Genomic DNA, 25,621 nt, shown 5'->3' with positions numbered 1-25,621 from the left:
AATTATCCCTAGAAACTGGATAGAATTGGTTAAAGGTGTTTTAGAGCCTGGTCCACAATTACAATGGAGTTCAGAGAAGAGGCTAATGTTATTGAACAACTAGAGGTAGGGAAATCTCCCAATCATATTCTTAGAAAAGGAAATTATGCTATGATAGAAAGGAAATCTGTATATGATGGTCACATCCTGGCTTTATGTCATGCAGCAGCTTTGAATGCTTGGGACAGAATTGAAGAAGTAGGGAAGAAGACTGAATCATTTACTGAAGTCATACAGGGCCCAAAAGAAACCTTCACTGATTTCTTACAAAGATTGACATCAGCAGTAAAAAGAATAACACCAAATTCAGAAGTCAGAAAATAATAATTAAATCTCTGGCTTTTGAAAGGGTGAATTCTCTATTCAAATGGATAATTAGGTCATTAAAGGCAAGGTCAGCACTTTAGGAGGAATGGATTGAGATACAATTAATGTTGAATCTCATACCATGGTGATGCATGGATAGGAGAGGTGATTTCCAGAGGTTTGAAGAAAAATTGAAATATCAAATGTTATAATTCTGGCAAGCAATGTCAACTTAAAAGGGACTGTAGACAGGGCTTTCCTAGAAACAATGTTTTTTTCTAAGAATAATTTGTCCAGAATGTCCCTCCCTTCTGGATTATGCTATTTTCATGGTTCTAAGGGATTTTAAAGAACCTCTCCACAGTTACCAATTTGAAATATGCAGAAAGAGTTGTTTTGCATATTGAAACTGCTGGGTTTATATCAGATGATACAGAATTTACATTATTTATTCAGATATAAGATATAATCAGGAATAGGCATTAATCTATATTCATAACACACATCCGATTCCACACGGGTCTGCCAGGTTTTCTAGCACAAGGTAATGCAGAAATCAATCAATTATTGATTGGAAATGTGCTGGAGGCCTCAGAATTTCAAAAAAATATCATGTCAATAGCAAAGATTTAAAAAGACTTTTCATCCTGTGGTAACAAACCGAGGAAATTATGAAAAAATGTCCTACTTGTTCTTTCTACAACTAAGCACTACAATCTGCAAGAAGTACCCAAAGGGTACTCAAAGGAATGAAATATGACAGATGGATGTGTTCTATTTTGTAGAATTTGGAAAACTGAAATATGTAAATAACATCATTGATACCTATTCAGATGTAATAAGAAACTGCTTTGAATTTGGAAAAGGTTGACTGGTGAATCACACATTTGCTAGAAGTTATAACCACTATGGTTATACCTGTACAAATAAAGACAGACAATGCTCCAGCATGTCTCTAAGAAAATAAAAAAGCTTTTTACTTATTATAATATAAGGCATATTTCAGGTATACCACAAAATCTTAGAGGGCAGGCAGTTATAGAAAGATCAAATCAAACTCTAAAGGATATATTAATTAAACAGGAAGAGATGATAAATACCCCCAGAAAAAGCCGGGCGGTGGTGGCACACGCCTTTAATCGCAGCACTCGGGAGGCAGAGGCAGGCAGATCTCTGGGAGTTCGAGGCCAGCCTGGTCTACAAGAGCTAGTTCTGGGACAGGCACCAAAGCTACAGAGAAACCCTTGTCTCGAAAAAAACCCCCCCCAAAAAAAAATACCCCCAGAAATAGATTGCATAATGCTTTACTAACTTTGAATTTTCTAAATGCTAATGAGAAAGGAACAACAGCTGTGGAGAGACAGTGGATAATAGAAAAAACTATAGAATTAAATCAGCCAATATACATTAAAAATGTACTGACCTCAGAATGGAAACCAGGACATATGTTACATTTAGGAAGAGGTTTTGCTTTTGTTTCCACAGAAGAAAAGGTATGGATACCATCAAAACTGACAAAGATTCAATTTGAACAAGAGACACCTCCTAATTAGAAGAGATGATAGTTCATTAAGCATCATGGCCTTTTAATCTGAAGTAACCTGTAAAACTAACAAATGTTTTTTATTTTATCAGATATATCTTGCCAATAGAGAATTTCCCCAAACTTAGGGTTGGGAAAGGGTCAGAAAAGGATTACAGATACACAATAAATACAAATTCAGATGGAAAAAGCCTCTAAATGGGTCACAGTTTGGATAAATGTACATAGGCTTGGGAGAGAGAAGAAAAAGAACATAGACAGATATCAAAAGAAGTAAATGTTTTTTTTAAAAAAAGGTAAAGTCTTTAAAGAGACACAATACAGACAGTCATAGATGAAAAGGAATAAAAAAAATAAGCCACGTAAAGATGGAATATACAGAGAGAGCCTGGATTATGTATATTATTGTGTTTTCTATGAATTTTTTGACTATGAAGGAGCTAAGTACAGAGAGGCATTTCATTGTATGGGCTGCTAAGCTAAACCAACCTATATGTTTTGAAGGTATCTTGATTCCAAAATTTGGGTTTAAGGATATGTTGCTTTAAGCCAGACAGTGGTGACACACAGCTTTAATCCCAGCACTTGGGAGGCAGAGGCAGGCAGTTCTCCATGAGTTCAAGGCCAGCCTTGTCTTCAAGAGCTAGTTCCAGGGCAGGCTCTAAAACTACAATGAAACCCTGTCTTGAAAAAAAAGCAAAAAAAAAAAAAAATTAGAAAGGATATGTCGCTTTGGAAAAGAGGTTCTTCTTTTCTTTCCACAGAGGATGAAAAACTGTGGAATCCTTCCAGATTAATATGGTTTGATGGACCAAGACCCCTCGAAAGTTCACTGTAAACACCCCCAAAAATTACTTTGCCCGACAAAATGTATGAAGCAGTTTGGAAAGAATTATGCCTAAATTCTCTAAATGATTGTTTATAAACATTTGTTTACATTTAAAGGGGGATATGATATAGAGATTTGCATTGGTATGGTTCTTGGTTTGTTGATACAAATTTAAGATCAATTTTGTTATATATATATATATATATATATATATATATATATATATATATATTGATTAAGGTATTGTGTTTGTGCAGCTAATTTAAAAATGTAATGTATAGTCAGGCAGTGGTGGTGCACGTCTTTAATCCCAGCACTCGGGAGGCAGAGGCAGGCGGATTTCTGTGAGTTCGAGACCAGCCTGGTCTACAAGAGCTAGTTCCAGGACAGGCTCCAAAACCACAGAGAAACCCTGTCTCGAAAAACCAAAAAAAAAAAAAAAAAAAGTAATGTATAATTAAGAAATATAAGTCAATAGTCATCTATAATAGTCAAGTTTGTAGTCATGATAGATATATATAGATATATCGATATAGATATAGATATATAGGGATATATTTCAGCTAGATAGGTATTCTTCAAATCTTTCAGAGACCTACATAATATGGCATTTAAAATGTTTAAAAACTTAGGACTTTTCAAGACAATGAGACACATCTTCTCCTGACAGCACCAATTACTTCAAGAGGAAGATGGGCATTGAAGAGACTTCTCATGGAGTTTGTTAGCCATTTGGGCAAGAAACTGCTCTTGCCTGGACTGTTGCATAAACTGGACACAAAGAACCCGCAGAGAAAGGACTGCTGAACTTGCTTAAAGATGAGATGGTCTTTTGGGGTTCCTGACTCATGAAAGAATCTGTAAGACATTCTGCAGAACACAGAAGAAAGCTGATGGACTTTGCCATTACAAAGCAGAACACATCTTCAAATTTCCTGCTTCATGGAAAAGTCTGCTGGATATTATGGGCCAGTGGGCTGAAGATTAGATGCCCCAATGTTACAGAAGAACTTTGGGTGACTGTCCAGTGAGATGTCTCTGTCATTTCTAGAGTTTTATAAGTTGCTTACAATGCACTTCGCGTTTACTTAGGTAATATTATATCCTTATGGAGTATTTGAAGGAGTTGAATATTAGATAGTCATAATTATAGTTTTCCTTAAGTATGATAAAAATAAATTAATTATAAATTTTGTAACTGTAATTCTTGTTAGATACCTGTTTTGTTATATGTAATTTTTCTGTATTAAAGTTAAAATCTTCCTTTTTATTTAAACAGAAAAAGAAAGGTGATGTGGGATTCCCCTCTGTATGCTGTGAATATCATTGGTTAGTAAAGAAACTGTCTTGGCCTGTGATAGGGCAAAAGAATAGAGCTAGGTTGGGAAAACTAAACTGAATGCTGAGAGAAGAGAGACAGAGTTTGGAGACAACATGTAGCCACTGCCAGAGACAGACACACTGAAACTTTGCCAGTAGACCACAAACCTCATGGTAAATATAAAATAATAAAAATGGGTTAAGGAAAGATATAAAAGCTAGCCAATAAGAAGTTAGAGCAAATAGGCCAAGCAGTGATTATTTAATTAATACAGTTTTTGTGTGGTTATTTTGGGGCTGAGCATCTGGGAACAAACAAGCAGTCTTGTACAGCAGGGTTTCTCTGTGACTTTGGAGCCTGTCCTGAAACTCACTCTGTAGGCCAGAGTGGCCTCGAACTCACAGAGATCCACTTGCTTCTGCCTTCCAAGTGCTAGGACTAAAGGTGTGTGCCACCACTGCCTGGCTTTGCATTGGATTCTTTAATAATGCAAGCACAGTGTCCTGGGGAGCACTCCAGAGACCCTGGGCGAATCAGGAAGCAGGAACAGGTGACTTTCTGTGAAGTGGATGTACTGAAGCAGATGTGCTACGGTCCTTTGATAGTCTGTGGAGCTCATGGGTATGCAATGTGTGTTTGCTGAATTCTAAATCAATTGGATTATTATATAAGGAAAAAGAGGTCATCCACATTTTAGTTATTGTACAGAGTTATATTTGGGCACGAAGTGAAATGAAGGACAAGGCTGAACAAAGACAGAAACATTTTATGCAGGGCCCAGGAGGGAAGAGAGAGAACAAAAGAGAGAAGGTGAGAAAATATGAAGAAAGAGAAAGGAGTGCAGGGACATTGAAGAAAAGTGACTTTTACTCAGCCCTCCCATTCTCGAGGTCCTGGGCTCTGTGGCAAGTTATGAGTTCCACTTTTGTTCCTGGGTTCCTTCTTTCCTGCATCTCATTTCTCTTTTAAAGCTTTGCTAATGAAACAACTCCAAATTCTTACATCACCAAGGGGAATTAAACACTTGATGATTTTTCTCTCCAAAAAAAAAAAGGTCACACATAAATGGGGTACAGTATGAATGGAATCCTGCTGAAGGATTCCTGGGAGATGGAGCATGACCCAAGAGAGCAAGGTGGTCATGAGTTCATAAAACAGATTACTGGAGCCAGGAAGATGTTTCAGTGAGTACACACAGCACATGCACAATGACCTAAGTTCAAATCCTCAGAACTCAAAGCTAAGCATATAGCATGTGTCTTTATTCCCTGTGCTCCTACACTGATTGGCAGGCGGAGACAAGGGATTCTCCAGGAGCTACTGGGTCATCAAGCCACATATACAGAATACAGCAACAGTCAACAAAAAGACCCTGTCTCAAATGAGGTGCAAGGTGAGGACAGACTCCACAGTCATCCTCTGAGCTCCTTAGTCACTGTGCTATTACTGTGAAGAGACACTATGAGACAGGGTTTCTCTATGTAGCTCTGGAGCCTGTCTTGGAACTATCTTTGTAGACCAGGCTGGCCTCGAACTCACAGAGATCCGCCTGCCTGTCTCCCAAGTGCTGGGATTAAAAGCGTGTGCCACCACTGCCAAGCGACCATGTCAACTCTCAGAAAGGAAAGCATTTAATTGGGGCTGGCTTACTGTTTCAGAGACTTCCAGTAGTCCATTGTCATTATGATAGGCAGCACAGAGGCAGACATGGTGCTGGAGAAGTAGCTGAGAGTTCTGCATTCTGATTCACAGGAAGCAGGGAGAGACTGGGTCTGCCATGGGCTTTTGAAACCTCAAAGCCCACCCCCAGTGACACACCTCCTCCAACAAAGGCGTACTTCTTGATCCTTCTTATCCTCTCAAAGAGTTCTACTCTATGGTTACTAAGCATTGAAATATATAAGCCTATGGGAGATGTTCTTGTCTTTTTTTTTCTGAGACAGGGTTTCTCTGTGTGGCTTTGGTGCTTGTCCTGGCACTCGCTCTGTAGACCAGGCTGGCCTTGAACTCACAGAGATTCACCCACTTCTGCCTCCCAAGTGTTAGGATTAAAGGTGTGTGATGTGCCACCACCAGTGCCTGGCTGGGGGCTGTTCCTATTCAAACCACCACACCTCCACACATGAACCTTGACATGCACATGCCCCCCACACATAAGGATCTTGCCTTTTATAGATGCAATTTGTGCCAAACAATCTCAAACTAACCATTCTTACCATCATACCTACAGGAATAACAATACTAAAGAGGGGCTGGAAAGATGACTCAGCAGTTAAGAGCACTGACAGCTCTTCCAGAGGACCCAGGTTCAATTCCCAGCACCCACATGACAGCTCACAACTGTCTGTAACTCTAAGATCTGACACCCTCACACAGACATACATGTAGGCAAGACACCAATGCATATAAAATAAAAAGATAAACAATTAAATAAACAAACAAAATATTAAATAAACAAATATCTGACCTAGGTTTTTAGCATCTTCCTCCTTCATCCCAATGTTGTCCAGGACGAGCTTCACAAGGTTCTTCAGATTACCCAAGCTGTCAGTCAGACCACCTGCCAAAGGAAAACAGATCGGCATGTGTCCCTCCCCGGTGCTGTCCTTGTTTACCACCACTGTCATTCCTATTACCAATCAGAAGATTTTAGTTATCACAAAAGGCAGCTAGTGCTCACGATAGTCACATAAACACGGTTATTTTGTCAGAAATGGGTGGTGTACTCAGCCGGAAGCATGCTGTTCAAATATAATGGAATTGAACAGAAAGACAAAAGATAGCCAGATATGGTGATCATGTCTATAATCCCAGCACTTGGGGGGCTGAAGCAAGAGGACTGCAGTGGGTGTGAGGCAAGCCTGGGCTACATGAGACCCTGTATTAAAAAAGGGACTGAAAAAGGAAAGGGGAAAGAAGTGGATGGAACTTGGGTGAGGAGGAAACGAGAGAAGGTAAGAAAGGAGAGAAGAAGAAAGAACAGGAGGAGAAGAGAGGAGAGGAAAGGAGGGAAGGGAGAGGAGAGAAAGGAGGGGGAGGCGAGAAGAGAGGAGTGGAGAGGACAGAAGAGAGGAGAGGAGAGGAAGGAAGGGGAAGGGAGAGGAGGGAGGGGGAGGAGAGAAGAGAGGAATGGAGAAGACAGAAGAGGAAAGGAGAGGAGGGGGAGGGGAAGGGAGAGGAGGGGACGGAAAAGGAAGGGAGAGGAGGGAAGAGAGGAATGGAGAGGACAGAAGAGGAGAGGGGAGGGGAGGACAGAGGAAGGGAAGAGAGGAGAGGAGAGGAGAGGAGAGGAGAGGAGAGGAGAGGAGAGAGAAACATAAAACCCGTAAATCTTTGGCAGCTGAAAACTTCCAGATTGCAGTTGGAGGCAGGAGCTACAGAAAGCCTCAAGGCAGCTGAAATGAAGGACAGAGGAAATACAGAGAGGGTAAGTCAGGCCCAGGGATGTGCCGAGAAGATAAGAAAGCATTAGAGCTGTTACCAGAAGTTTCAGCATTCAGCACTAGCACAGGACCAGCCATTACATCCTTCGGATGTGCCCATACCTGGCAGCCCCTGAGTCTGCAAGCTGTGAATGCTCAGGTTCTGGAGGTTTGTCACAGACGTGATGTGCTGCTCATCGTCTATGGTCAGGGGACTGGCTTCCACAGCGAGGGAATAGATGTTCTTACAAGTCCGGAGGACTGAACTGAGACTCCCAGTCACAGCTGCACATCTCTTGATGTACAACCGAAGGTTGGTGGCGGAGCTGAATATCTTCCCCAGATGTTTGATGTCTTGTTTATCCAACTTGCTGATATCCCGGAGAGTGACCTCTAGAGTCTTGAATTCCTGCTTCCAGTTGAAGAACAAAGACACAGCCCTGCTGGGGATGTAGGTTTCTGAGGGGCCTTCCATGTGCACTCCAGGGTTGTTCTCGACAGCTTTGTCCTGGGAAGCGGTAGCTCTTCCATAAAAGTCCAGCTTCACGAAGTCCAGTGCGCTTACACAATTAGGTAATTGTTCAAAGAAGTCAAATAAATAATCAGGAATGTTCTCTGAGTCGATGAATAAACTTTTACCAGTAAAGAAAGCTTCAAATTCTTGGCTCAGCACTGATTTAGATATGCTCTCAGAGAATAAATTGATGCCACACTCCACAAAAGAATTTACATTCTTGGCTTTCAGATGATCTTGCTCAGTGGTGTCTCTCATGCTCTGTAGAGATTCCTGCCTCCAGAGAGGCCTCCTGGTGACAGAAAGCCCTTGTAAGCTGCCATGCTCAGTCACCAGTGCAAGGTGCCTCAAGACAGCCCTGGTGGCTTCTGTGGACGACCCACATGTGTAGAGGAGTAGATTGCTGTACAGGGATGTGATGTCAGAGATGGAAACCATTCTCTGCAAATACTCATTCCCCTTGCTCACCTCCGCTGGTTCTCTGGAAATCAACAAGCGGCTAAGTCTGCGTCCTGCTGTGTACTCTTGGAATGATTTATGAAAGAATTTATACTTGGCTGTCAGCCTCTGAGCTGTGTACTTACAGAGCAGCCCAGTGGCCACCAGGACGTCTTCGTTCATGCTGGACAGATCCTCAGGCTCAAAGGCAAACCTGTGGGAGAACACGCCCTCCAGGGCCAGGTCTCCACAGCAGTCTAGGCTCCTGACAAAATCACTCTCAGCCCCACCTCTGTGCCTGTGCTTGTTTTTCTTTATCAGCAGGTCGTAGAAGGTTTGGAACAGTGTGGTTTGTGTGTGATCTTTGAATTCCTTCCTGCCCATCTGGATTGCACAGGTGATCACCACAAAGAGAGGGGTCTTCATCAGATTTCTCAAGTACTTGGACACCTGGATCTGGGATAACAGACCGTCAGCCAGCTCCTTCATCAATACTTCTTGGATGAGAACCTGGGCACTGTCTTCTGTCATATCCCCAACCTCGGCAGTCAAGGCGCCAACATGTCTGATATGTCTCAGGCACTCGGTGGTGGTAGTGACAATGACCATGTTCTTGAAACGATGGTTTTGCTTTATCAGGTCTTCGATTTCCTGGCAGTTCTGGGACTGAAATTCGTTGTAACCATCGAGGAGAAAGAGGACTTCCTGCTGCAGCTTCACCAGCATAGCCATGAACCCTGACTTGCTAATGGAGTCGGGTACAGTCAGGAGCTGGTCACACACTGTTTCAAACAGTCCGCGGCCAGCGCTGCTCAGGCGGACAAAGAAGACCAGTTTGAACCTGTTCAGAGCTTTGCACTCCCCAGAGGCCCAGAGCATGGCAATTCTCTGTAGCAGTGTGGACTTCCCCTTGCCAGACTCCCCTTCAATGAGGCAGGGGCTCTGGAGAGCCTCCAAAAGACTGCCCAGGGTTAGCTGCTCCACACGGTGATGACGATGGTCCTTCCTCCACAGGACAGGTTCCGTGAAGGTGCGCTTCAGATTAAAAATGATGTCAATATCTTGACCCAGGGGGTAGAAGTTCAGAAAGGCGGGGCTGTCATATAAGTATTTTAAATTCTGAGCCAGGACATCCAAGTCTTCATCTGTGTTCTGATGAAAAATACCTGTTAGAGAAGAGATGATGTTATGGAATAGTAGATTCTGCATCGCCTCTGAACTGACTGGCTTTGTGTCAACTTGACACAAGCTAGAGTCATCAGAGAGGAAGGAGCCTCAGCTGAGGAAATGCCTCCCTGAAATCCAGCTGTAGGGCTTTTTCTCAACTAGTGATCAATGTGGGAGGGCTCAGGCCATGGTGGGTGGTGTCATGCCTGTGCCGGTGGTCCTGAGTTCTATAAGAAAGCAGGCTGAGGCCGGGCGGTGGTGGCGCACGCCTTTAATCCCAGCACTTGGGAGGCAGAGGCAGGCGGATCTCTGTGAGTTCGAGACCAGCCTGGTGTACAAGAGCTAGTTCCAGGACGGGCTCCAAAACCACAGAGAAGCCGGGCGATGGTGGCGCACGCCTTTAATCCCAGCACTCGGGAGGCAGAGGCAGGCGAATCTCTGTGAGTTCGAGACCAGCCTGGTCTACAGAGCTAGTTCAGTTCCAGGACAGGCTCCAAAGCCACAGAGAAACCCTGTCTCGAAAAACCAAAAAAAAAAAAAAAAAAAAAAAAAAAAGAAAAAAAAGAAAGCAGGCTGAGTAAGCCATGAGGACCAAGCCGGTAAGTAGCACCCCTCCATAGCCTCTGCATCAGCTCCTGCCTCTAGGATCCTGCCTTGCTTGAGTTCCTATCCTGACTTCCTTCAGTGATGAACAGCAATGCTGAAGTGTAAGTTAAATAAACCCTGTCCTTCCCAACTTGCTTTTTAGTCATGGTGTTTCATTGCAGCAACAGAAGCTCTGATCAAGACATCCTCAAAGCCCAGCACTCGGGGATGAATGGCAAAGGTGCCGAGAATCAGCAGGGGATGACTTTGACTTTCTCTCCTGGTTCTAAGATACCACGACAGGCTCCAAACACCCATCAGTTTCCCTGGGCCCTCTTCCCCTCATCCCTTCTTCTCTACCTTCCTTTTCCCCTTTCTTGCCATCACATCTTACAGCAGCAGATGAGCAGAAAATAAGAGGATCCTTGGTTTCAGTTAAGAAAAGTGAAAGGCTGGGCTGAGAATGTAGGGTGGGGTAAATTTTAGTCAATTACACAGTTAATTGATTTAAAATAGTTAAAATGAGGAGTTGGAGGTCCAGCTCGATGATGAGGAAATGTCTGTCCCAATGGAAAGAGCAACGGTGACTTTTCCATGTCACCGCAGCAGGAGACAGATGACTGACTGAGGACTGCTGGCTACGTGTGGTGGTGTTCTAGTTAAATGTTTTCTTTCAGACAGCACATTGATATAGGCCAGTCTGGCTTCAATCTCCCCTTCCACCTTCCTCATTCTCCCCAGAGCTCCCAGAGTAGCCGACACCACCACAGCCAGCATTCCTGTACTTAACTCACTTTTTGCCCAGCTCAGGGGTTACTTATATGGCTCCACTGTCAAATGTCTGCTGTGAATGACTCAAAGTCCCTGGCCAGTCACACAAAGGAGGAGGACGAGCTGAAATTCCATGGCAGGGACTGGGGTGTTCTGCACAGTTTAGGTCGTTATGGTGGGACAGAGGTGAGCAAAGCAATACTTACTTTGTCCAGTTAAGTCCTGATACATAGCAGAATCCCACTTCTCAAGATACTTAAGAAAGAGGCTGCAGGCCTCTGAGCCCTTCTTCAGAATCATATGAATAATTTCTCGTGCAGCGTCCTGATCTGCCTTCTTACAGCAAATATTGGCGACTTCTTCATAGTTGAGAATGCTTCGTGCAAACAGATCGTCTGAGATTTGCTTGGTAACTATGATGTTCATCCTCTGAATGAGGGATTGACTGTTCTCCTTTATGAAGTTCACTGAAGAAATGGAGGTAAATATTTGTTCATGTATGTATTTTAATCCACATGAAATATACATATCTGTCACCAGCATATCAAGGCTGCATTTTTTTTTCCCTTAGCCCATCTTTAACTATGGAGATGCCAGATGTTTGACAGTCAGGCCTTCAAGAAGTACTCTGCAAATTGGGAGGTAGTGGCGACCACCTTTAATCCTGGCATTCGGGAAGCAGAGGCAGATGGATCTCTGTGAATTCGAGGCTAGCCCGGTCTACAGAGTGAGTTACAGGACAACCAGGGAAGTTACACAGAGAAACCCTGTCTCGAAAAGCAAAACAAAACAAACAAACAAACAAAAAAAAAAAACAAAAAGAAGTGATCCGAAAAAGTCAGTAGCCCTAACTTTGGTCAGTGAGCAAGATCGTTTCACTTTGGTGATTAAAACAGGTGGGTGATTTTGTCCACTGATACAAGAGTCTCTAGTGAGTGCCAGGTATAGTGGCACCCACCTTTCATCCTCAGAAGGCAGAGGCAAGTGGATCTTTGTGACTTTGAAGCCAGCCTGATTCACAAAGTGAGTTCCAGGACAGCCAGGGCTATATAGTGGGACCCTGTCTCCAAAGGGGGAAAAAACAGAAAAAAGAAAAATCTCCAGTAAAGTTACAGTAGTGAAAACATGGGTTTCGAAGTAATGAATGGCCCTGTCCTCCAAGCCCAAGAACCATCTTATTCAGAGCCAGAGACCCTCACAATATCGCACCCATTGACATTCTCCTTTAGGAGGAGGAGTTGGGGGATCATTAGGCCCTCAGCTGAGATCCCAGCTACTCTCCCCTGTGTCTCACTCCCAGTCACCCTGCTTCAACTTCACTCTGACTTGGGAAGAGCTAGAATAGAGGGTGGAAGGTTAACTGGGGAAGGTACTCTATCAATACATACGCAGGGAGCCGTCATTCATGCTGATATAGGGCTTTGTGGGGATGGGGGTGCTTTGTAGTTACCCCTTACCCGGGTCTGACAAGCAAGATCAACAGACCTACTGGTTCAACAAGCTAGATAGGTGGAATGGTCACTTTAGTCTCTTCTTGGGGCTCCATCCGGGATTGACAAGATGTTCCCCAGGGAAAGTTAACGCAACAGCATGAAATCAGCCACGTGTTAGCATCTGTAACCTTTGCAGCTCTCTTTTGAATCTGAAATACTGCCAGCTATGGACAGCCAGTCTCTCTGGAGACAGAATGAATCTTCCTTTCATAGCATTTACTGAGCCCAGTAAGGGATTTGATATTTCCACCATGCCCAATTTCAAGATAACCACATATGTTGGCTAGCTAACAAAAACCTGAAAAGTCAACATTTCACCAATGAGAACCCATTATAGCACATGTCTGTGTCACCTGGGGAGCTGTAGGAGAATTCACGTCTGTCATCACATACAAAGTAATGTGACAACATGTCCAGTTCTTCCCGTCACCACACAATGGAATAGATGTTTTATCTTTCACAAGTTTTAGTGTTTTCTGAAAAATAGCACTACAAGTATCAGACAGTTTCCAGTCTAAGAGCTCTCATTTCTCCTAGTCTCTAGGGGAGCTACATTGTGTGTGTGTGTGTGTGTGTGTGTGTGTGTGTGTGTATGTGGTCTGCCTCTGCAATGTCTTAATATACTTTGGAGTTTGGTTTGGTTGGCAGGACTGGGATTGATGGAACCTACAAGCTCAAGCATGGGAAGTCATCTCTGTACCACCAAATTACAGTCTCAATCTTGGGCCTAACTCTTAAATACAGACAAAATTGTGCCCAGGGACTGTAATTCACCATCTCAGTGACAACTCAAAGGCACATCACCCTGGGACGCATGACTGACTGTGCTGTAACTATCAGATGGATAGATGCTTCTATATTGTGTAATTACAGATGTTGTTCTTTGCTGCTGCTGCTTTAACATGCCTCCCTATGCAGCTCTGGCTATCCTGGAACTCACTGATGATGAGGCTGGCTCAGACTCACAGAGATCAGCCTGCTTCTGCCTCCCAAGTGCTGGGATTAAAAGTGTGCAATACTGTGCCCTCATGTGCAACCGGGTTTTATAGTAAATTAAATTTTAATGTTTCGATTCATGGTGAAATAGCCCCAAGTGGCTAGTGGTTACTACACTGGCATCAAAATGAAAACAGTTCATTTGAGTACCGCTGAGGTCTGCCCCGTTTCTCTGAAGTGATTGGGTAGAGTGTTCTGAAGTCTTTTTTTTTTTTAAATATTTATTTATTTATTATGTATACAATATTCTGTCTGTGTGTATGCTTGCAGGCACCAGACCCCATTATAGATGGTTGTGAGCCACCATGTGGTTGCTGGGAATTGAACTCAGGACCTTTGGAAGAGCAGGCAATGCTCTTAACCTCTGAGCCATCTCTCCAGCCCCTGTTCTGAAGTCTTGAGGGAAGATTTATGACTGAAGAGGTGATGATGGCCAGAACGAAGAGTTTAAAGTAGAATCTGGTCATTCTGTAAATCTTACCCTATTTATCATCTGCATTTTTTTCCCATAGGCTTGCCTTATTTTTTAATTTTTTTTTTTTTTTTTTTTTTGGTTTTTGGTTTTTGGAGACAGGGTTTCTCTGTGGTTTTGGAGCCTGTCCTGGAACTAGCTCTTGTAGACCAGGCTGGTCTCGAACTCACAGAGATCCGCCTGCCTCTGCCTCCCGAGTGCTGGGATTAAAGGCAGGCGTGCGCCACCACCGCCCAGCTTTTTAAATAAATTCTCAAGGGAACATAAGAGCATGTAATTGAGAATCCCACAGATAAATAGTCATTTGAAAACATGAGTTGCTTTTTTATTTAATACCATCAATAGACATAGCTAGGCAGATGCTGTTTGTAGGGCACTTACTTGTTCGCAGTCAAAGCACTCCAACTTTTCTAGATCTCAGTAGATTTTTTTTTCCAAATGGGAATGCCAAAGATGTCTCCTTCCCATGAAGCCGGTGTTTATCCTAAGAAACTAAGGAAACAAAAACGGAAGTGATCAAATAGAAAGATTAAAGTTGCTTCTTCTCAAGTCCATGCTTCTTTCTAGATGAGAAAATGATGGTGGCCCAAAATTGTAGTGGCATTTCATTTTTATATAAATAAATAAAGCTTGCCTGAAGTTCAGAGAGTGAAACATCCACACTGGCCAGCCTTACAGACCAGGAGACAATAACACGCACATTTAATCCCTGTAGCCACACTAGTTTGCCATAGAAACTAGGCAGTGCTTGCCTTTAATCCCAGTGGTGCACACCTTTAATCCGAGAAGTAGAGATGATTATAAAATGGGAAGAGAAGGCTCTCGGTCTCAGTCTGAAGTTCTTTTTTTTTTTTTTTTAATATTTATTATGTATACAATATTCTGTCTGTATGCCTGCTGGCCAGAAGAGGGCACCAGATCCCATTACAGATTGTTGTGAGCCACCATGTGGTTGCTGGGAATTGAACTCAGAACCTTTGGAAGAGCAGGCAATGCTCTTAACCTCTGAGCCATCTCTCCAGCCCTCAGTCTGAAATTCTTGGAGGCAGGATCACCATTTTGAACTCAGGTAGAAGGTAAGAACCAATGGCGGGCTGTTTTGCTTTTCTGTCTTCAGGATGAATCTCAATATCTTTCTCTGGGTTTATTAACCATGCTACACAAACTGTGTAAAACTTGCTCAGAGGTGACTGAAGTTCCTGCTGCAGAAGAGTGAGGACCTGAGTTCTATCCCCAGCAACTGTGCAAACATCTGGCCCTAGCATAGAAAGCAGCTAGAGACAGGCTCGCTGGCCAGCCAGTTTCACTAGCCTATGGTACCAGGTTTAGCAAAAGATTCTAGCCGGGCAGTGGTGGCGCACGCCTTTAATCCCAGCGCTCGGGAGGCAGAGGCAGGCGGATCTCTGTGAGTTCGAGATCATCCTGGTCCACAAGAGCTAGTTCCAGGACAGGCTCCAAAACCACAGAGAAACCCTGTCTCAAAAAAAAAAAAAAAAAAAAAAAAAAAATTCTATCAGGAGCAGAAAGGCAGAGAGTTAATTGGGGAAGACACCTAGCATGGGCCTCTGAATTCTACACGTGCACACACACACACACACACACGTGCACACACACACACACACACACACGCACGCACACACACGCTTGCTCAAAGTATGGCCAAATCCTAATGAGAACCCAAATGTCTGGACTCCTTGCCTAGAGATAGACCATGGTCAAGTGGAACTTCACCAACTCCACAGGTGCTTCCCATTGATGCCAATCAGAGCCAAGAGGATTGAAACATCAAAAGATGGAGCTGGACCTACTGGCTTGTCCCCAGGAAGTTAAAGGACCATTTGTAGACAGAGAAAGTGGCATAAGGAAGGAGCCTTGAGAGAAAGAGCCAGAAAACATGGTAGGGTTAACAGGAAGACAAGCAAATGTCTGGTCTTGTGCTAGGATTAGGACTTGGATTGAGATCTACCACTGAGAAGCTGAGTCGATGATAAAAGGCAGTGTCTGGCACACAGAAAGAGTCAGCGCAGTGCGTTTACCCTCCATATGTATGGTGGTTTAATAAGACCCCCCAGGCTCACATATTTGAATGCTTAGTCATCAGGAAGTAGAACTTTTTGAAAGGATTAGGAAGTAGATGTGGCCTGGTTGGAGGAAGCGTACAGGTTCATGTGTACATGTGGGTTCAGCTCCCAGCACCCACATCTGTAACTCCAGTAACAGAGCATCCTCCTCTAGCTTCATGGTGCCTAAGGCATGTACAGGGCACATATAAAGACAAGCAAGCAAAACGCTTGAAATAAAAATAAACAAATCAGGATTAGAGAGACAGCTCCGCACTTAAGAGCATTGGCTGCTCTTCCAGAGGACTAGGTTCAGTCCCCTGCACCCACATGGCAGCTCATAATTTCCTGTAACTCCAGTTTCAGGGAACCCAACACTTTTGCACAGGCAAAATATGAATGCACGTGAAATAAAAATAAATTTAAAAATAAATAAATCTTGAAAGAGGGGGTGGAAAAATCATAAGAGGCAGAGGATCAAGAACTTTGCTGTGAGATTGCATTTCTTTTTTTTTATTAATTAATTTATTTAATTATTAAAGATTTCTCCCTCTTCCCCACCACCACCTCCCATTACTCCCCCCTCCCCCAATCAAGTCTTCCTCCCTCCTCAGCCCAAAGAGCAAGCAGGTTTCCCTGCCCTGTGGGAGGTCCAAGGACCACCCACCTCCATCCAGGTCTATTAAGGTGAGCATCCAAACTACCTAGGCTCCCACAAAGCCATTACGTGCAATAGGAACAAGAACCCATTGCCATTGTTCTTCAGTTCTCAATAGTCCTCATTGTCCGTTATGTTCAGCGAGACCGGTTTTGTCCCATGCTTTTTCAGACCCGCATTTCTTAGTAACATCAGAATTTATACCCATGGGTCAGGTGGTGGTGGCACACACCTTTAATCCCAGCACTTGGAGTGCAGAAGCAGGGGGAATCTCCAAGATTGAGGTCAGCCTGGTCTACAGAGTGAGTTCCAAGACAGCTAGGGCTACTCAAAGAAACCCTGTCTCAAAAAAAAAAAAGAATCTATACCTCCTGAAGTCTCAGCAACATGACCTCCCAAACATGAGCTGAATAAGGAGAACATGAACAAACATGACTAACTAACTGCACAGCAGGGAAAGCCCATGAGACCTAAACCCCACTCGAAGAACTACAGACCACCAAGGAAAGCGGGGAGTCGAAGTGTAGCCCTCCCCAGGGCACAGCAATTGGTTGTCCTGTACCAAGTGCTTAACCCTGAAAATATGCATACAAGTAACATTGTAAGGACTCAGTGGGATGCATTTGGGGATATCGATGTATATACAGATACATATATGCATTCATTAACAGTTGATGAGAAAAGAACCTATGAATTTGAAGGAGAGTATGGAGGTATATATGAAGAGTCTACAGGGGAGAAATGTAATTAAAATACAATCTCAAAATTAAATAAATTATATTTATTATTTATTTAGTTCTGTGTAGCTTTGGTACTTGTCCTGTGACTTGCTCTGTAGACCAGGCTGGCCGCAGACTCACAGAGATCCTCCTGCCTCTGCCTCCCGAGTGCTGGGATTAAAGGCATGCGCCACCACCACCTTGCTAATAAATTTTAAAGAAAAAAAGGACACATACTGCTCCTGCAAAGGACTTGAGTTTTGTTTCTAACACTCATGTTGGGCAACTCACAACTGTTTCCATGGGCATTTGCACTCATGTACACCAGCTTACATACACACACACACACTCGCACACACACACATGCAAACACATAATTAAAATAATCTTTAAATGTAAAAATATTCTTTTTTAAAATTCAACAAAAAATAAGGATGTAGCCAATTTGACCATCTGGATTTTGGGTCATGCTCTGAAAATCCTGCCTCCCACCAAGCTATCCTAAGAATAACTGAATCATGTGGAAGAGATCCTTTTGTTATGGTTGTACCTTGGCAAATAATATTATCTTATTTGAAACAAGACTTGGCTTACAAAATAGCCAAGACTGGTCTGGTGCACACTGTGTAGCTCAATTTAGTCCTAAACCCATGCTAATTCTCTGACCTCAGCCTTCTCATTGTTAAGATTACAGGCATGAGCTACCACATCCGGTTTAATTGTTAATGTTCTTGCTACTCATTAGATGGCTTCCTCAGAGAACTGAAACTCGTCTTGACCCATGTCTAGGGAGTCATTCCCACAATGCATGGCTGACATCAGGGAAAGAACTCATATAATTGGGAGCAGAGAGGCAGCGCATGGAACTGGCATATGTGTGTGCTTAGATTTGGCATTGCAGACTTCAAACTTGAACTCCCATTCTTCAGTTTACTAGACGGCTGCTTCTAGACGTGCTACTTGATCTTTCTGGGGCAAGCTTTCTTGCTCTGTAATTTTTTTTACATTGACTGGTGTGTGTGTGTGTGTGTGTACGCACGCACACTACAACATTTGTGTAGAGATTAGAGAACCTGTAGAAGACAGTTCTCTCCTTGTGGAATAGTAGATAGCTCCCAGGGACCACAGGGATCAAACTCTGGTCAACAAGCTTGGTGACAAGATCCCCTATCCTCTGAGCATCTCCTCAGCCTCTGGATTATGATTACTGAAATATTAGTGCTCATAATATCTGCCCCAAGCCTAGGACTGTTGCAATAATTAAACACATGGGAACAGATGGAGCAGAAGTGGTCACTCAGTAGTTTGTCTACCATTCGAGTAAAATACGCTTTAGCCTAGAATGCTTTTAGATCTCTGCTGGACTCCAACAATTTTACTGAGTATTCTTAGCGCTATGCAAATAACATATGTAAGGCACGCAAACAGAAGTGAAACTGTCTAGGGGCACACTCAGGACTAACGGGAACCTGGAAGGACAAAAATGGTTAGGGGGTGTTAGGAGGGCATAGGGGTGGGGAATACTCAAAGAACGTTATATACTTATATGAAAATGTCCTGGTATTGCTTACAATGAAATATACACCAATTAAAGCAAACATTTAAAACTCATAAGCAGTACTACAGACACAAGCTGAGCTGTTAGGAGCAGGACAGCAGACCAGCTTAGATCCTAGGTCCTGCAGCTGATTATTGTCTGACCACGGTGAATCTTTGCCACATTTTCCACCTCTACACCCAAGATCAACTGAGATAACGGCTGGAAACACCGCATCACACAATGGGGTCTGTAGATCGCTTCCTAAAAACACTGGCCCACAAACAGGGATTTCCTTCCATTCTCCAAGTTCAAGTATCTTGTCCGTGCCTCAGGAGACTAGATGGACCAAGTGTCCCTCTTGCTGTCAGCTCTGGGTTTCGTTTCCATAGTGCCAAGACACATTTTCAAAGCTCTTTTGTCTCAGAGGAAATACAAATGTATCCTCTAGGGCTCAATAAACTTTAAACACCAACTCAGAAAATCCCAGTTAAACTCCAGCAGACCAAGTTAACAACCCTGCTGTTCCCCACCCCCGCTGTCCACTCCCCCTTCCCCGCCCTACTGTCCACTCCCCCTTCCCATCCCACTGTCCACTCCCCATTCCCCACCCGATTGTCCACTCCCCTCTCCCTAAGCCACTGCCCACTCTCACCTCCAAGGTTTCCCTGTAGGCAATCAGCCCAATGGGCAAACCATTCACTGCAGGAAATCCTCATAGACACAAGGTTTCAATGAATCCAAACCCAAATGTCAATAATTGACTCTAAAGTGACTTCAAATCCATTCCCTGAAGTACTTGGTCAAGCAGTTCAGTTGCCTTCCTCTTGAAGGATGAAGGAAAGTCATTTTAAAAGTAAGTTTCTCTCTCTCTCTCTCTCCTTTTAGTTTGACAGCAAGGCTGTTCCTGTTGATCCAAACGTCTTTGTTCAGCGAGAGTACAGAAGAAGAAGTGCCTGATGGGTTTTTCCTTTCTGACAAAGCATAGTAAGGGTGGTTAGGACACACATGCTTACAAGAAAGATGAGTGACAGAGCAGCCAGGAAGTGGGACTTTGAACTTACTCACCTGTTTCCTGCTTATTCATAAAGTAAAGATTTAATGACTGTTGGCTTTTCTAAGCAAAGGGAATGAGAGTGTTTTACTGGAAACAATTATGAGTGAACACAGCCCAAGAAAACAGGATACCCTGTGCTCCAAAGATCCAAAGTGGTAACTGTTTCATGAAGGGCTTTTCTATTTTGTCTCAGTTTTGGGGTGTTTGTATGTGTGTGTTTTGTTTTTTGAGACAGACTCTCTCTATGTAGCCCTGGCTGTCCTGGTACTCCCTATGTAAACCAGGCTGGCCTGGAACTCACAGTGATTTGCCTGCCCCTTCTTCTCAATAGATAGGATTAAAGGCACACCACTATGCCCAGTTCAGTTTCAGTGAGTTTTTATATTAATAGAACAATAAAAGTCATAAATCAATGTAAGTTCAAGTACATTGGTGGAAACATCAGGTAGGCAGACCACAGCAAAGAAACCCCTGGGAAAGGCTTAAGATCTAAGGCCATTTTCAGTCTCTGGGTCATTAGGCTGCTTTGTTAGTAGGTCCCAAAGGTTTTGCCTGCTAGGAGCTTTTGGGTCAGACACCAAATTGCTAACAAATGACTTCTAAAGTTCTAATCAGTCAATCAGCTTCTGATTCTTGCTGTACCCGTTCGGTCTTAGTTCCATGCCTGGAGCACTCAACAGAAGTAGGAAGCTGAAAGCCGGGCGGTGGTGGCACACGCCTTTAATCCCAGCACTCGGGAGGCAGAGGCAGGCGGATCTCTGTGAGTTCGAGACCAGCCTGGTCTACAAGAGCTAGTTCCAGGACAGGCTCCAAAACCACAGAGAAACCCTGTCTCGAAAAACCAAAAAAAAAAAAAAAAAAAAAAAAAAGAAGTAGGAAGCTGATTCCTGAGAGTCATCTTCTGACCTCCAACATCTTGCACACCTTGGCAATAGTGAGCATGCGACGGCACCCAAGGCTTTGTGAATACCAACTGAGCTTCATCCCAACCCAAGTCGTTCCAAATAAACTACTATATACCCGTTAGATGAAAAAAAAAAAAAAAGGCAACACTAAATTTATAGAAAACAGCTGAGTGAGGTGACATACGCCTGTAGTCCCAGTACTTGTAAGGTGCTTGTAAGGGCAGAAGGATCAGGAGTTTAAGGTCATCCTTGACTGTGTACTAAGTTCAGGATCAGCCTGGGTTGTACCGGGGAATATAGCCAGGAGTGGTGGCTCGTGCCATTAATTCCAGCACTTGAGAGGTAGAGACAGGTGACTCTCTGTGAGTTTGAGGCCAGCGTGGTCTAGAGTGGGTTATAGGACACCCAGGGCTACACAGAGAAACCCTGTCTCAAAACAAAACAAACCAACTCACCACATCCCTACACACACACACTTGAGCTCACAAACTTAAAAATATCTGGGAATGGTGACATGACTGTAATCTCAGCTACTTGAGGCAGAGGCAGGAGAATTGCAAGTTTGAGGCCATCCTGGTCTACTGAGAGATACCCAAAATTATTTATACAGTAAAAGCAGGCGCAGCAACCATGGCAGAGCAGGGCATGTTGGTGCAAACCTTTCATCCCAGCAGCACTCCAGAAAAAGAGGGAAATCTCTAGGAGTTTGAGGCCAGCCTGGTCTACAGAGTGCATTGCAGGTCAGCCAGGGCTACACCAAGGTATCATGTCTTAAAACAACAACAATTAGTGCTGCTCTCAACCTTGATCAGGTAAACTTCTTTTTACAATGGGAAGCAGCTGATTCAGAAACTAACCAAAGTGCTTCATAATGAGGTAGTTCCAATGATTATTATAAAGTTTAGTCTGAGCTGGGAGGTGGTGGCATACGCCTTTAATCCCAACACTCAGGAGACAGAAGCAGGTGGATCTCTGTGAGTTTGAAACCAGCCTGGCCTACAAGAGCTAGTTCCAGGACAAGTTCCAAAGCTACAGAGAAACTCTGTCTTGATAAACCTAAAAAAAAAAAAAAAGAAAGAAAGGAAAAGAAAGTTTAGTCTGAAAAAGCCAGTCCTCTCAACCAATATTTACAAGAAATAAATGAGATTAGCAAGTTAAATATAGCATTTGTACCACTCCTTTAAAATCAATAAACCTACCTGCCCAGAGGGCCAGATGGAAGAAGATTCCAGAAACAAAATCAATGATCTGCAAGATCCTGCTTGGTTTATACAGAGATGAATAAACAATTAACAACAATAGAAAACCCCAGGACCCACCCCCCATAAACATCAAGCACAGAGGGAAAATCCTTTGCTGTAAGATTTCAAAGCATTAGAGTTGGCATCATGGAACCAATTTTCAGGGCTCATGTTCTATTGCTGCTGCTTGCTATCTCTTTGACCTTTGGAAAGTATTCTTTCCCTATTTCCTGTTCCTTATCTGTGAAGAATTCCTGTTTATCCTTATCTGTGAAAAGTTCTTGCTTTATGTGGTTCTTGTGATGACTGAACAGATGAACGTAAACCACTTACCATAATGCCTGGCATCTGAAGCGTGAGCAAGTGTGAGCTATTAGGTATTTTGTGTGTGTGTGTGTGTGTGTGTGTGTGTTACTGAGTAATCCATTACTGGTGTGCCTCTAATCATATTTTCAGAAAGGAAGGAAAAAGGATAGAGGTAACTAAAGCTTGAGAGATGGCTTGGTGGTTAAGAGTACTGACTGGTCTTCCAGAGGACCCAGGTTCAATTCCACAAGGCACTTCACAAATGTCTGCAACTTCAGTTCCAGGGGACCTGACACCTTTACACCAAGACACATAAAAATAAAGTTAAATAAATCATTAAAAATTCTTTAAAATAAAAGAAGGTAACTAAAACTTTCAAGAATGATAAAAATCTTGAGGCTTAGTATACTCAATAAATTCTAAGCTCTATTATAAAAAAACTTATCATTACTGTAACGATCTGTCCTGTCCCTTTAAGAGACAAGCCATGCCCACTCCCCCCCACACACACAGCTTTTGCTGAGGCAATCTGATCTTCAGTTTGCAGCCTGAGTCCTTCCCTTTTCCATCTGGCTCCCTTTAGAAGAGGCAGCTTCTGTCCCTACTTTCTCTCTCTCTCTCTCTCTCTCTCTCTCTCTCTCTCTCTCTCTCTCTCTCTCTCTCTCTCTCCTCTCCCCTTCTCCCCTTTCCCCTCCATAACCCATTAAATAAATACCCAGCCTCACTCTGCATGGCATGCCTATCCATGGCTCTGTCTCTCGCCTGCCACATGGCTCCCCGCCTGGGACCAGCCACCTTCAGAGACCTGCTGCGTGGTCTCATGGCTTGCCCATCTGTCTGTCTTTCCTCATGGGACTTGACTTGCTGCCCCACGTGGCCCACTGCAGTCACTTGGGATCTGTAGCATTTTACTTCATCCATTGCAATTTCCACTTTTGGGCATATATCCAAAGGAGGCATGCTCACACCACATGGACATTTGCTCAACCATGTTCATAGCAGCATTATTCATAATAGCCAGAACCTGGAAACAACCTAGATGCCCCTCAACCAAAGAATCAATAAAGAAAATGTGGGGCTGGAGAGATGGCTCAGTGGTTAAGAGCATTGCCTGCTCTTCCAAAGGTCCTGAGTTCAATTCCCAGCAACCACATGGTGGCTCGCAACCATCTGTAATGATGTCTGGCGCCCTCTTCTGGCCTGCAGACATACACACAGACAGAATATTGTATACATAATAAATAAATAAATATTTAAAAAAAAAGAAAAAAAAAGAAAATGTAGTACATTTACACAAAGGAGTACTACACATTGGTAAAAAAAAATGACATCTTGAAATTTGCAGCAGTGGTGACGCACGCCTTTAATCCCAGCACTTGGGAAGCAGAGACAGGCTGTGAGTTCGAGGCCAGCCTAGTCTATAGAGTTACAGGACAGGCACCAAAAGCTACAGAGAAATCCTGTTTTGAAAAATTAAAAAAAAAATATTTGCAGGCAAATGGACAGAACTAGAAAAAAATATCCTCAGTGAGGTGACCCATACCCAGAAAGAGAAATATAGTGTTTACTCATTCATAAGTGAATATCAGACATAAAATAAAGGATAACCAGACTACAGTCCACAATCCCAGAGAAGCTAGAACCCTTATCCAGAAACAGATGGAAGCAGATCCAGAGATCCACAAATAACCATTGGGCCGAGCTCCCAGAGTACAATCAAAGAGAAGGAGGACTGATAATATGAACAAAGGGGTCAAGACCATGGTGGGGAAATCCACAGAATCAGTTGACCCCCACCTAGTGGGAGCCCACTGACTCCATACTGACAACTGGGGAACCTGCATAGGACTGAACTAGGCCCCCTGAATGCAGGTGACAACGATGTGCCTTGGGCAGCATGTGGGGTCACTGGCACTGGGACCAGGATCTAGCTCTTATGCATGGACTGACTTTGTGGAGCCCATTCTCTATGGAGAGATACTTTCCTCAGCCTAGAAACAGGCACGGGGGTGGTGGATGGGTGGGGGTGGTGGATGGGTGGGTGGGTGGGGTCCTGCCTCAATAAGGTGGTGGGACAGACTTAGTTGAGATGCAGGTGGGGGTGGAGGTGTGAAGGGTACAGGAGGAGAGGAGCGGGAGAACTGAGATTTGTTGGGCCAAAATCTCAAGACTTGTAGGACAGAGAAAACCTGGCTCGAGTTTGAGGGAACTGAGTGAGGATGAGACAGCAAAATCTAGGTAGATGCCCCTCCAGCCAGATGGAGGGCTTGGCTGTCTCTCATTGGCTGGAGGTACCCCGCATCCCACGATGTCACTTAACCTACATAAGCTGACACTCACAGTAATAAACTGAGTTCCTGCTTTGACTTGACTCCCTATCACGTCTGCTTGTCCTGCATTATGGGGCTGCAGAAAGAGCAGATAGCACATTCACCTTTCCCTGGGGAATAAGGAGGTTAAGGAAGCCTAGTAAGATTGGTATGTGAAAAAAAATCTTATCATATTAATTTCTGTACCCATACTCTGAACATAAAAAGGCAACAGCATATTTAAAGTGACTGAAGAAGCCGACTGGAGGTGGCTCACACCGTTAATTCCAGCACTTGGGAGGCAGAGGCAGGCAGATCTCTTTGAGTCTGAGGCTAGTCTGGTCTACAAAGTGGGTTCCAGGGTAGCTAGGGCTATACAGGGAAACTCTGTCCCCAAAACAAAACAAAACAAAACAAATAAACAAAAATTGCTACTTCTGGCCTGGAGAAATAGCCCAGTGGTTAAGACCGCTGGCTGCTCTTATAGCGGACCTAGTTTCAATTCCCAGAACCCACATGGTAGCTCACACCTGTCTGTAAGTCCAGTGTGAGCCAACACCCTCACACAAATTTGCATGTATGTAGGCAAAACACTAATGCACATAAAATATAAATAAATCAAAAAATAAAGTAACTGTAGGAAACAGGGAAATCATCCTTGAAGACATGTGATTTGGTGAATAAATAAACACATCTTCATGGGCTGGAAATATAGCTCAGTGGCTAAGAGTCATTGCTGCTTTTCCAGAGGACCAGAGTTCAGTTCCAGCCCTCAAATCAGGACATTTACAACCACCTATAACTTCAGCTTCAACCCCCCTCAAGCCTTCTTCTGGCCCCTGTAGAACTGTGCACACATGACAGACACACGGACGCATACACATGAATAAAATGTTTTAAATGAAGGGCCAAGTGTGGTAGCATATAACTTTA

The 25,621-nt window shown here is 43.5% G+C and overlaps 1 protein-coding gene across 1 annotated transcript in view; it reads right to left on the bottom strand.

Annotated features, from left to right (window-relative positions):
* Nlrc4 (NLR family CARD domain containing 4) overlaps positions 1-12,342 on the bottom strand; it is a 30,006-nt gene extending 17,664 nt beyond the window's left edge. Inside the window, exons 1-4 of the mRNA XM_057784830.1 lie at positions 12,324-12,342; positions 11,142-11,402; positions 7,584-9,578; positions 6,506-6,598 (exon numbers count right to left, since the gene is read on the bottom strand). Coding sequence (XP_057640813.1) covers positions 6,506-6,598; positions 7,584-9,578; positions 11,142-11,402; positions 12,324-12,342 — 2,368 coding nt within the window. The remainder of the gene's footprint in view (positions 1-6,505; positions 6,599-7,583; positions 9,579-11,141; positions 11,403-12,323) is intronic.
* Between the last annotated feature and the right edge of the window lie 13,279 nt (positions 12,343-25,621).

The sequence above is a fragment of the Chionomys nivalis genome, chromosome 1, assembly GCF_950005125.1.
Source record: "Chionomys nivalis chromosome 1, mChiNiv1.1, whole genome shotgun sequence".
Taxonomy (NCBI): domain Eukaryota; kingdom Metazoa; phylum Chordata; class Mammalia; order Rodentia; family Cricetidae; genus Chionomys; species Chionomys nivalis.
Note: the sequence above shows the minus strand (reverse complement) of the source record. Positions and strands in the feature narration are given on the sequence as shown.